A 13,223-nucleotide genomic window follows, 5' to 3' on the forward strand; every position below is an offset into this window, starting at 1 on the left:
CTAAACAGAAGAGAACAGAGCAGGACGACCTGGGTTCCGTCTAACTGCGCAGTAGTGTAGTCTGGCCTAAAGTGGACGACACAACCAGCCTAAACAGAAGAGAACAGAGCAGGCCCACCTGGGTTCCGTCTAACTGCGCAGTAGTGTAGTCTGGCCTAAAGTGGACGACACAACCAGCCTAAACAGAAGAGAACAGAGCAGGACCACCTGGGTTCCGTCTAACTGCGCAGTAGTGTAGTCTGGCCTAAAGTGGACGACACAACCAGCCTAAACAGAAGAGAACAGAGCAGGACGACCTGGGTTCCGTCTAACTGCGCAGTAGTGTAGTCTGGCCTAAAGTGGACGACACAACCAGCCTAAACAGAAGAGAACAGAGCAGGCCCACCTGGGTTCCGTCTAACTGCGCAGTAGTGTAGTCTGGCCTAAAGTGGACGACACAACCAGCCTAAACAGAAGAGAACAGAGCAGGCCCACCTGGGTTCCGTCTAACTGCGCAGTAGTGTAGTCTGGCCTAAAGTGGACGACACAACCAGCGAAACAGACACAAAACACTCCCAGTCTGTTGCTGTATGTGTTAGTTATATTCTACACAGGAATACTAGTGTTGCAATGTACTCTTTATGAATCAAAACTAAAGTGTGCTGGAAATTACATGAAATGTCTCTTTGCACATTTAGTTTACATAACACAGAAATGAATGTCCATACAGTATAAGGCCTAATAACCAAGTTTAATCTCATTTACATTAAACTTGTCTAGTTAAATAGAGGTTAAAAAAAATCTATGAATGTATAATAATTAACATGAAATAGGGATAATTGTGCGGTTGTTGTCTTTGTTTAAATGAACAGTGTTGGGCTGCTGCACGGTGCAGTTTAAATGAGCAGTGTTGGCCTGCTGCACGGTGCAGTTTAAATGAGCAGTGTTGGCCTGCTGCACGGTGCAGTTTAAATGAGCAGTGTTGGCCTGCTGTATGGTGCAGTTTAAATGAGCAGTGTTGGCCTGCTGTACGGTGCAGTTTAAATGAACAGTGTTGAGCTTCTGCACGGTGCAGTTTAAATGAACAGTGTTGGGCTGCTGCACGGTGCAGTTTAAATGAACAGTGTTGGGCTGCTGCACGGTGCAGTTTAAATGAACAGTGTTGAGCTGGTGCATGGTGCAGTTTAAATGAACAGTGTTGGGCTGGTGCACGGTGCAGTTTAAATGAACAGTGTTGAGCTGGTGCATGGTGCAGTTTAAATGAACAGTGTTGGGCTGGTGCACGGTGCAGTTTAAATGAACAGTGTTGGGCTGGTGCATGGTGCAGTTTAAATGAACAGTGTTGGGCTGGTGCACAGTGCAGTTTAAATGAACAGTGTTGGGCTGGTGCATGGTGCAGACTGCACTCTACATGTTGCCATGGATCTCTTGGCCTGATGTAGGGGATTTCCTCCTCTCTCAAAACCCTTTTTTTCTTCTTTCCGCTTTTAACTCTGAGACGGCTTGACAACAGCTGCACTCACAAATACAGCTCATCACATAGAGTAAATCATACAGTACATCATACGTTATACAGTACATCATACAGTACATCATATATCATTCAGTACATCATATGTTATGCAGTACATGATACATCACACAGTACATGATACATCATAGAGTACATCATACAACATACAGTACATCATACAGTATATCATACATCATATAGTACATTATACATCATACAGTACATTATACATCATACAGTACATCATATATCATTCAGTACATCATATGTTATGCAGTACATGATACATCATACAGTACATGATACATCATACAGTACATTATACATCACACAGTACATCATACATCATACAGTACATCATACAGTACATCATATATCATACAGTACATCATACATCATACAGTACATCATATATCATTCAGTACATCATATGTTATGCAGTACATGATACATCACACAGTACATCATACATCATACAGTACATCATACATAATTTATCATACAGTACATCATACAACATACAGTACATCATACAGTACATCATATATCATAGAGTACATCATACAACATACCCTACACCATACAGTATATCATACATCATACAGTACATCATACATAATTTATCATACAGTATATCATACAGTACATCATACATAATTTATCATACAGTACATCATACATCATAGAGTACATCATACAACATACAGTACATCAAACATCACACAGTACATCAAACATCATACAGTACATCATACAACATACAGTACATCATATAGGAAATCATACAGTGCATAATACATCATACAGTACATCATACAACATACAGTACATCATATAGCACATCATACAACATACAGTACATCATACATCATACAGTACATCATACTGTACATCATACAGTACATCATACATCACACAGTACATCATACATCATACAGTACATCATACATCATACAGTACATCATACATCATACAGTACATCATACTGTACATCATACAGTACATCATACATCACACAGTACATCATACATCATACAGTACATCATATAGTATATCATACAGTACATCAAACATCATACAGTACATCATACATTATACAGTACATTATACATCATACAGTACATCATACATTATACAGTACATTATACATTATACAGTACATCATACATCATACAGTACATTATACAGTACATTATACATCATACAGTACATCATACATTATACATCATACAGTACATCATACATTATACAGTACATTATACATTATACAGTACATCATACAGTACATTATACAGTACATTATACATCTTACAGTACATTATACAGCTCATTACATTCAGCAGATTGAGACATTGTGAGGCCTAGTCACAGTCTGACATTCTATATTTTAACCAAAGAAGTTTGGTGGCACCTTAATTGAGGAGGACAGGCTCGTGATAATGGCTGGAGAGGAATGAGTGGAATGATTTCAAACACATGGTTTATACAGTGTTTGATGCCATTCCATTCGCTCCGTTCCAGACATTATTCACGAGCTTGTCCTCCTCAATTAAGGTGCCACCAACCTTCTGTGGTTAAAATATAGAATGTCAGACTACTGTGCAGCCTCCACTATCAGACTACTACATCCCCTCAGCAGCCTCCACTGATTCTAACTATACACGTAACTAACTATACACTGAGTGTACAAAACATTAAGAACACCTTCTCCTAATATTGGGTAGCACCCCCCCACGTTCCACCCCCCGTTCCACATCGATGGTCCATGTTGACTCCGATGCTTCCCACAGTTGGGATTTGGCTGGACGTCCTTTGGGAGGTGGACCATTCTTGATACACACGGGAAACAGTTGACCGTGAAAAATCCAGTAGCGTTGCAGTTCTTGACACAAAGCCGGTGACCCTGGCACCTACTACCATACCCCGTTCAAAGACACTGACATTTCGTCTCGCCCATTCACCCTCTGAATGGCACACAATAACAACAACAAAACAAATCCTTGTTTAACCCCTTCATATGCACTGTTTTAAGTGGATTTAAAAATTGACTTCAATAAGGGATCATAGCTTTCACCAGTCTATATTATGGGAAAAGCAGGTGTTCTTAATATTGTGCACACTAACTGTATATGCCAGAGATGATATATAATTTAGAGATCTCTCATCGTCCTGCCAAAGTGTATGAAATAAAGAACAAAATGGATGTGATTTAAAAAGAAAATGGCAATTTATCTACGAAAACCCTTTTGATGACTGTGATGACGGGCATCAACCCGTCTTTAATGAGACACAACATCCTGTTTTTTAATGATTGGTTAACTTTTATGTACTGTTGGTTCAGTGGGAGAGGCATTGAGTGAATTATATAAAAGTGTCGTGTCCAAAGTGGTAGCCTATTCCCTAAATAGTGCACTACACTTGACCTGAACCCATAGGGGTCTGGTTAAAAGAAGTGCACTGTGTAGGGAATAGGGTGTTGTTTAGGATGTAAGTAGGGAGTTTCCTGATTCTAAAGCTCTGCCCAGTACAACCTCTGCCAACATCAATAGTTAATCATTGAACTGCACCCAAAAGCTACCCAGGTAGCTAAACATAGTGAACCACAGTGACACGTACCAAATGGCACCCTATTCCCTATGTAGTGCACTACTTTTGACCAGGGCTCATATAGGGCTCTGGTCTAAAGTAGTGCACTATATAGGGGACAACGTGCCATTGACACGGTCCTGCTGGAGCACTGTCAGCAGAGATCAACACAGGACTTTAAAATGATCTCAGCCAAATGACACACAATATGTGCATTTTTACACACAATATGGACCTAAGCGGAATTCGGTTGAAATGTATTCAATGCTGTTAGAACATTTATGCATGTTTATATGTATTTGTCATAATATAGATCATATCTTATATCAGTCAAATCGGTCTTCAAATAAAGACAAGGAAACAGAATACATAACTACGACGCATACCTTTAATTATCAGGCGAAACAATGTAACGTGCCTAAAACCATACAGTATTCATTGGATGGATGACCTATTGACCTATCACATTGTAGAAGCGCTATACAAAACAAAAAAAGTCTTCAATAGGTTGACAGTTAGACACATAGGCAAGCAGTTTCCTATCTCTCGCGTTCAATGTAAATACCACTAACACTACAGAAGTTCTGTAAAAAAGAAAAGAGAAGAAGAAAGATTTGACATGAAGAAGACAGGCTAGCTGACACGGAGGTGACAGCACAGAGCTTTGGCTCCTGTTCCACTTCTTTACAAATGCATCATTAGTTCGTGATAAGTGTATTGCAAGGTTAGCACCCTGTATTGCAAGGTTAGCACCCTAAAATCACTTGAACCAAATTAGATCTGTGATTACTTCAAGGAAGCTAGGAAGGCTGAACGGAACAGGGACTATATTGGGGAGGCTGTTGAGGTCATAGGTCACTTTTGGCAGAGGAGTGGCAGCGGTGTGGGACAAACAGAGCAGACTGATTATCCCCACGGGGTTCAATGGGGATGTACGCACAGCACAGTTGACCGGTAGATTGACAGCTTCAGTTGGTGTTCTAGAGCCTTCTGGAAGCCTGCTGGGTGGTTCTGGTTCTAGTCTTGTCCTCCACACAGCATCAGCAGGGTCTTACGGTAGTCCCCTGAGGTATCACCCTGAAAGAGGAAGCAACAGCTTTTTAGGAACTTACTAAAACAGTCTCCGTCCCAAATGGCCTATTTAGGAAACGGGGCCATTTGGAACACATTCAAATTTTGAACACAAAATTAAACACACATTGAGAGGAAGGAGTATTTAGTGCCTCTTTTACTGAGTGTTCGAACAGAACAGTATACGTTATTATATTACATATTATATAATTAAGCAATAAGGCCCGAGGGGGTGTGGTATATGGCCAATATACCACGGCTAAGGGCTGTTATTATGCACAACGCAACGCGGAGTGCCTGGACACAGCCCTTAGCCGTGATATATTGGCCATATATCACAAACCCCTGAGGTGTCTTATTGCTATTATAAACTGGTTACCAACGTCATACCGTGATATACTCTCTCGCCCCCTGGGGGGAGGAAGAGCACGATGGGTATTGGTATGTAGAATAAACTGTAGAATGTAGAATAAACTTCACTCACTCATATAGAATTATACAGACGGTCATATTATGTCCCTTTGTCCTATCGTTGTCTAATATCTTTTCACTTTTGTTTTGAATGTTCTTAATTGGAAAATGCAAAAAAAAAATATATAAATAAAAATAAAATGAAAAAAAGATGGTGTTGGAGTCGTGCGGGGCAACACAGTCGTGGGTGAACTGGGAGCACAGGAGGGGACTAAGTACACACCCCTGAGGGGCCCCAGTGTTAAGGATCAGCGTGGCAGATGTGTTGTTGCCTACCCTCACCACCTGGGGGCAGCCCGTCAGGAAGTTCAGGATCCAGATGCAGAGGGAGGTGTTTAGACCCGGGGTCCTTAGCTTAGTGATGAGTTTTGTGGGCACTATGGTGTTGAACACTGAGCTGTAGTCAATGAACAGCATTCTCACATAGGTGTTCCTTTTGTCCAGGTGGGAAAGGGCAGTGTGGAGTGCGAGGGCAGTGTGGAGTTTCTGGGATAATGGTGTTGATGGAAGCCATGACCAGCCTTTCAAAGCATTTCATGGCTACTGACGTGAGTGCTACGGAGCGGTAATCATTTAGGCAGGTTACCGTTGCATTCTTCTTGGGCACAGGGACTATGGTGGTCTTCTTGAAACATATAGGTATTACAGACTGGGTCAGGGAGAGGTTGAAAATGTCAGTGAAGACACGTTGCCAGTTGGTCTGCGCATGCTCTGAGTACATGTCCTGGTAATCCGTCTGGCCCTACGGCTTTGTGAATGTTGACCTGTTTAAAGGTCTTGTTCACATCGGATGTCCAGAAGCTCTTTTCGGGTCATAAGAGACGGTAGCAGCAACATTATGTACAAAAATAAGTTAAAAACAATGCGAAAAAAATATTGAAAAAATAGCACAGTTGGTTAGGAGCTAATATCATAGACATTATTTAAGGGCCACGCTAACCTGCAGAAGTTATGACTGGGGAGAGTGACCCAAATGAAACTCTATTCTCTCGAAAGTGCACTACTTTCAACCAGGACCAATAGGGTTGTTCACTACATAGGGTATAGGGTGACATTTAGTGAACCCTGTTTTTTGTGTTTTTTTTTGTTTTTGTTTTTTACATGTGAGAGCCAGTATAGATCTGTTATTGAGGCACTTCCTGCCTTGGCATCTCCTAGCCAATCACGCTCGGCGGCTTACATAGAGGAAGTTGAGCATGCAGGGGAAATTCCTAAACAGCTGTATTTTGGCAGCCGCAGCGCCAAAAGCCCCACCCAACACAGGAAGCTATAGAGAACATTTCCCCGTTCCACCCGTCTCGATCAAAAGAGTATGTGCAGCAGACAGACAGACAGACAGACAGACAGACAGACAGACAGACAGACAGACAGACAGAGACAGCAGACAGTGTGAGGGTACAGGGATATGTAAAGCACAGCAGACAGTAGACAGCAGTGTGTTAATCTCCATGTAAAATATAAAAACTTACAACCATGGTTTCTACCTGGATGAATTCATGGAGAGAACAGTCGTGAGTCTCCTTGAACTCTTTGCGAATGTTGAAAAGGTCGACTTCGCTGCGTGAGACCATGATGCGGATGAGAGCCCTGTCGTCTGTGCCCATACCCTGGGGAGAGGAAAGAGCCACATGGTTATCCATATAGCTGGATCCCTGCTATTCACTGTTGATGTATCAACATCTATACTCTTTCTGGGGTCCACACAAACATAATACAAAACAAACACAATACAAACACAACACACAATACAAACACAAAACATAATACAAAACAAACACAATACAAACACAACACACAATACAAACACAAAACATAATACAAAACAAACACAACACAAAACACAACACACAATACAAACACAAAACATAATACAAAACAAACACAACACAAAACACAACACACAATACAAACACAAAACATAATACAAAACAAACACAATACAAAACAAACACAATACAAAACAAACACAATACAAAACACAACACAAACACAATACAAACACAACACAAAACACAACACACAATACAAAACCCAAACACAAAACAAAACCCACCACAACACAAAACACAATACACACCACAATAAAAAACACAATACTAAACACAATAAAAAACACTATAACAAACATAATACAAACAAAATACAAACACAATACACAACACAACACACAATACAAAACACAATACAAAACACAACACACAATACAAAACACAAAACACAATACAAAACACAACACACAATACAAAACACAATACAAAACAAACACAACACACAATACAAAACACAATACAAAACAAACACAACACAACCAAAACACAATACAAAACAAACACAACACAACCAAAACACAACACACAAAACAAACACAATACAAAACACAACACACAATACAAAACACAATACAAAACAAACACAACACAACCAAAACACAACACACAAACACAACAGAAAACAATCACAACACAACACACAATACAAAACAAACACAACACAACCAAAACACAACACACAAACACAACAGAAAACAATCACAACACAACACACAATACAAAACAAACCACAATAACAAACACAAGAACAAACACGATACAAAACGCAATACAAAACACAAAACAAACACAACACAAAATAACACAAAACACAAACACAAAACACATAGTACATAGCCTACCAGGTAGACATAAACAACATGAACTGCTCAGAAAATCCATCCCCTGCCAATACTAACATCTAGCCTAGTAAAACTGCATTTAGCTAGCTATCCACAGGCCAGTAAAATATAGCTGGACTGCAATGTGAGCCATTTTGTAAAAGAAGACTAAATAGACCTACCTTCATGGCTTTGTACAGGCGCTCAGCAAAGTAATTAGACTGGTTCTTTACACTCCGAACTGCAGAGAAAGAGAGATATGATAGGGCAATAAATATAAATATTACAATAGCCAAACCTGTAAGATGTCATTTGTCAACAGCCTCAATTATTATTATTTGTTTACCTTTATTTAACTAGGCAAGTCAGTTAAGAACAAACTCTTATTTTCAATGACGGCCTAGGAACAGTGGGTTAACTGCCTGTTCAGGGGCAGAACGACAGATTTGTACCTTGTCAGCTCAGGGATTTGAACCAGCAACCTTCCGGTTACTAGTCCAACGCTCTAACCACTAGGCTACCCTGCCGCCCCAATGTCCTATACTCCACTCTGGAGTCAAGGGCCTAAATAGGTCAGTAAGCAGTCCATGCAGAACAATCCTTACCTAGGCCATACATGGCCTGTTTCACGTCTCCAGACATCTCCTTCTTGATGATCTGTTCAATGTCCTTATTGCTGCATCGAACAAACTCTTGGAACACTGAGAAACAGAAATGACATGTCAATCGTCAATCATAAAAGCCAGATATCGAGGCTTATATATCCAATAATATGTCTATCTAATACCGCATTAGTGCTAACACAGTGTTTCTCTGGTACCTCTCCTGAGATGTGGTCAGTAGTGATTAAACAGTGTTTCTCTGGTACCTCTCTGTCACGAATATTACCGAAGGTGACTCCCCTTCTTGTTCGGGTGGCGCTCGGCGGTCGTCGTCGCCGGTCTACTAGTAGGTCACCTCACTGCTGAAGGGGGGGCCGGTGCGTTTGCAGTGGTCAGCAGAGGCGGACGGAGCTTTTCGTAAGTTGAAGGCGATGTTCACTGAGGCGCCGGTGTTGGCGCATCCGGACCCTTCTTTGGCGTTTATGTGCCTTTTTTTCAAAGAAACTCGGGCCAGCGGAGCGGAATTATGATGTGGGGGATAGGGAGTTGTTGGCTATGGTTAAGGCCCTGAAGGTGTGGAGACACTGGCTTGAGGGGGCTAAGCACCCTTTCCTTATCTGGACTGACCACCGTAACCTGGAGTATATCCGATCAGCTAGGAGACTGAATCCTCGTCAGGCAAGGTGGGCCATGTATTTTACCAGATTTCGTTTTACGATCTCGTATAGACCAGGTTCCCTCAACACTAAGGCCGACGCGCTGTCAAGACTCTATGACACTGAGGACAGGTCCATCGATCCTACTCCAATCATTCCGGCAGCTAAGCTGGTGCCACCGGTAGTATGGGATGTGGACACGGACATCGAGCGGGCGCTAAGGGAGGAACCTGCGCCTCCACAGTGTCCGGAGGGTCGTAGGTACGTGCCGCTCGCTGTTCGTGATCAATTGATTCGATGGGCTCATTGTCTACCCTCGTCGGGTCACCCAGGTATTTTTAGGACAGTGCGAGGTCTTCAGAGGAAGTACTGGTGGCCCACTTTGGTGAGGGATGTGCGATTCTATGTCTCCTCCTGTTCGGTGTGCGCCCAGAGTAAGGCTCCTAGACACCTGCCACGAGGTAAATTACAACCTCTTCCCGTTCCACAACGGCCGTGGACCCATCTATCGGTGGATTTTCTTACTGACCTTCCCCCCTCTCAGGGTAACACAACGATCCTGGTCGTTGTGGATCGGTTCTCTAAGTCCTGCCGTCTTATCCCATTGCCCGGTCTCCCTACGGCCCTACAGACTGCGGAAGCTCTTTTCACCCATGTCTTCCGGCACTACGGGGTGCCCGAGGATATAGTTTCTGATCGGGGCCCCCAGTTTATCTCCCGTGTATGGAGGGCATTTATGGAACGTCTGGGGGTCTCAGTCAGCCTGACCTCAGGGTATCACCCGTAGAGTAATGGGCAGGTGGAGAGAGTGAACCAGGAGGTGGGTAGGTTTCTGCGGTCGTAATGCCAGGACCGGCCAGGGGAGTGGGCGAGATATATTCCCTGGGCAGAAATGGCCCAGAACTCACTAAGCCACTCCTCTACCAACATGTCACCATTTGAGTGCGTGTTGGGGTACCAGCCAGTCCTGGCACCGTGGCATCAGAGCCAGACTGAGGCTCCTGCGGTGGAGGAGTGGGTGCAGCGCTCTAAGGAGACCTGGAGGGCTGTCCAAGAGTCATTACGCCAAGCGAGTGTAAGGCAGAAGAAGAGCACTGACCGTCACCGCAGTCAGTGTTTGCACCTGGGGACAGGGTCTGGCTCTCGACCCGAAACCTGCCCCTCTGCTTGCCCTGCCGGAAGCTGGGTCCACAGTGTATAGGGCCATTTAAAGTCCTGAGGAGAATAAACGAGGTTTGTTATGGATTATTACTTCCTTCGTATTATCGTATTAACCCCTCGTTTCATGTGTCTCTTCTCGGGCCGGTGGTAGCTGGTCCCATGCAGGAAGGTGAGGTTCTGGAGGTTCCCCCACCCCCTCTGGACATCGAGGGGTCCCCGGCGTACACGATACGAGCTATTCTGGACTCGAGACGCCGGGTGAGGGGCTTGCAGTACCTCGTTGACTGGGAGGGGTACGGTCCGGAGGAGAGGTGCTGTGTTCCGGTGGGGGATATTCTAGATCCATCTATGTTGAGAGAGTTCCATCGCCTCCGTCCGGATCGCCCGGCGCCTCGGCCCCCGGGTCGTCCCCGAGGCCGGCGTCGGCGCGCTGCGGGAGCTGCGCGTCAGGGGGGTGGGGTACTGTCACGAATATTACCGAAGGTGACTCCCCTTCTTGTGCGGGTGGCGCTCGGCGGTCGTCGTCGCCGGTCTACTAGCTATCACCGATCCGTTGTTCTGTGTTCCTTTGGTTTTGTCTGATTGGTATCACCTGTTTCTTGTTTGGTTGTTAGGGTGGGGTTATATAAGTTTGTTCAGCCCGCTTCTGTTTCGTGCGGGCTTGTTCGTCTGTTTTGTGTTAGAGTGTATTTTGTTTGCATTTTCGGGTTTCGCGCTGTCCGTTTATATTTCTGTTAATTTGTTTTACTACTTTTGTTCATGTTATTTTTCCTGGACATTAAAGCGTGTTTTTCCCACATCCTTTTGCTCTCTGCGCCTGACTCCACACCTCTTCACTCAGTAATCGTAACACTCTCTGAGATGTGGTCGGTAGTGGTTAAACAGTGTTTCTCTGGTACCTCTCTGAGATGTGGTCAGTAGTGATTAAACAGTATTTCTCTGGTACCTCTCCTGAGATGTGGTCAGTAGTGATTAAATAGTGTTTCTCTGGTACCTCTCTGAGATGTGGTCAGTAGTGATTAAATAGTGTTTCTCTGGTACCTCTCTGAGATGTGGTCAGTAGTGATTAAATAGTGTTTCTCTGGTACCTCTCTGAGATGTGGTCAGTAGTGATTAAATAGTGTTTCTCTGGTACCTCTCTGAGATGTGGTCAGTAGTGATTAAATAGTGTTTCTCTGGTACCTCTCTGAGATGTGGTCAGTAGTGATTAAATAGTGTTTCTCTGGTACCTCTCCTGAGATGTGGTCAGTAGTGGTTAAATAGTGTTTCTCTGGTACCTCTCCTGAGATGTGGTCAGTAGTGATTAAATAGTGTTTCTCTGGTACCTCTCTGAGATGTGGTCAGTAGTGATTAAATAGTGTTTCTCTGGTACCTCTCTGAGATGTGGTCAGTAGTGGTTAAACAGTGTTTCTCTGGTACCTCTCTGAGATGTGGTCAGTAGTGGTTAAATAGTGTTTCTCTGGTACCTCTCTGAGATGTGGTCAGTAGTGATTAAACAGTATTTCTCTGGTACCTCTCTGAGATGTGGTCAGTAGTGATTAAATAGTGTTTCTCTGGTACCTCTCTGAGATGTGGTCAGTAGTAATTAAACAGTATTTCTCTGGTACCTCTCTGAGATGTGGTCAGTAGTGGTTAAACAGTGTTTCTCTGGTACCTCTCTGAGATGTGGTCAGTAGTGATTAAACAGTATTTCTCTGGTACCTCTCTGAGATGTGGTCAGTAGTAATTAAACAGTGTTTCTCTGGTACCTCTCTGAGATGTGGTCAGTAGTAATTAAACAGTGTTTCTCTGGTACCTCTCTGAGATGTGGTCAGTAGTAATTAAACAGTGTTTCTCTGGTACCTCTCTGAGATGTGGTCAGTAGTGATTAAACAGTGTTTCTCTGGTACCTCTCTGAGATGTGGTCAGTAGTAATTAAACAGTGTTTCTCTGGTACCTCTCTGAGATGTGGTCAGTAGTGATTAAACAGTGTTTCTCTGGTACCTCTCTGAGATGTGGTCAGTAGTAATTAAACAGTATTTCTCTGGTACCTCTCTGAGATGTGGTCAGTAGTAATTAAACAGTGTTTCTCTGGTACCTCTCTGAGATGTGGTCAGTAGTAATTAAACAGTGTTTCTCTGGTACCTCTCTGAGATGTGGTCAGTAGTAATTAAACAGTGTTTCTCTGGTACCTCTCTGAGATGTGGTCAGTAGTAATTAAACAAATTAAACAGTGTTTCTCTGGTACCTCTCTGAGATGTGGTCAGTAGTGATTAAACAGTGTTTCTCTGGTACCTCTCTGAGATGTGGTCAGTAGTAATTAAATAGTGTTTCTCTGGTACCTCTCCTGAGATGTGGTCAGTAGTGATTAAACAGTATTTCTCTGGTACCTCTCTGAGATGTGGTCAGTAGTGGTTAAATAGTGTTTATCTGGTACCTCTCCTGAGATGTGGTCAATAGTGGTTAAATAGTGTTTCTCTGGTACCTCTCCTGAGATGTGGTCAGTAGTGATTAAACAGTGTTTCTCTGGTACCTCTCCTGAGATGTGGTCAATA

At 43.2% G+C, this 13,223-nt stretch overlaps 1 protein-coding gene across 1 annotated transcript in view; it reads right to left on the reverse strand.

Moving 5' to 3' along the window:
* Positions 1 to 4,444: 4,444 nt before the first annotated feature.
* The window catches only part of LOC118379874 (annexin A6-like), a 49,934-nt gene continuing 41,155 nt past the window's right edge, over positions 4,445 to 13,223 (reverse strand). Inside the window, exons 22-25 of the mRNA XM_052517320.1 lie at positions 8,876 to 8,971; positions 8,453 to 8,511; positions 7,105 to 7,227; positions 4,445 to 5,155 (exon numbers count right to left, since the gene is read on the reverse strand). Of these exons, the coding sequence (XP_052373280.1) occupies positions 5,096 to 5,155; positions 7,105 to 7,227; positions 8,453 to 8,511; positions 8,876 to 8,971 (338 nt within the window). The 3' untranslated portion in view covers positions 4,445 to 5,095. The remainder of the gene's footprint in view (positions 5,156 to 7,104; positions 7,228 to 8,452; positions 8,512 to 8,875; positions 8,972 to 13,223) is intronic.

This window comes from Oncorhynchus keta, chromosome 4 (genome assembly GCF_023373465.1).
Source record: "Oncorhynchus keta strain PuntledgeMale-10-30-2019 chromosome 4, Oket_V2, whole genome shotgun sequence".
NCBI lineage: Eukaryota > Metazoa > Chordata > Actinopteri > Salmoniformes > Salmonidae > Oncorhynchus > Oncorhynchus keta.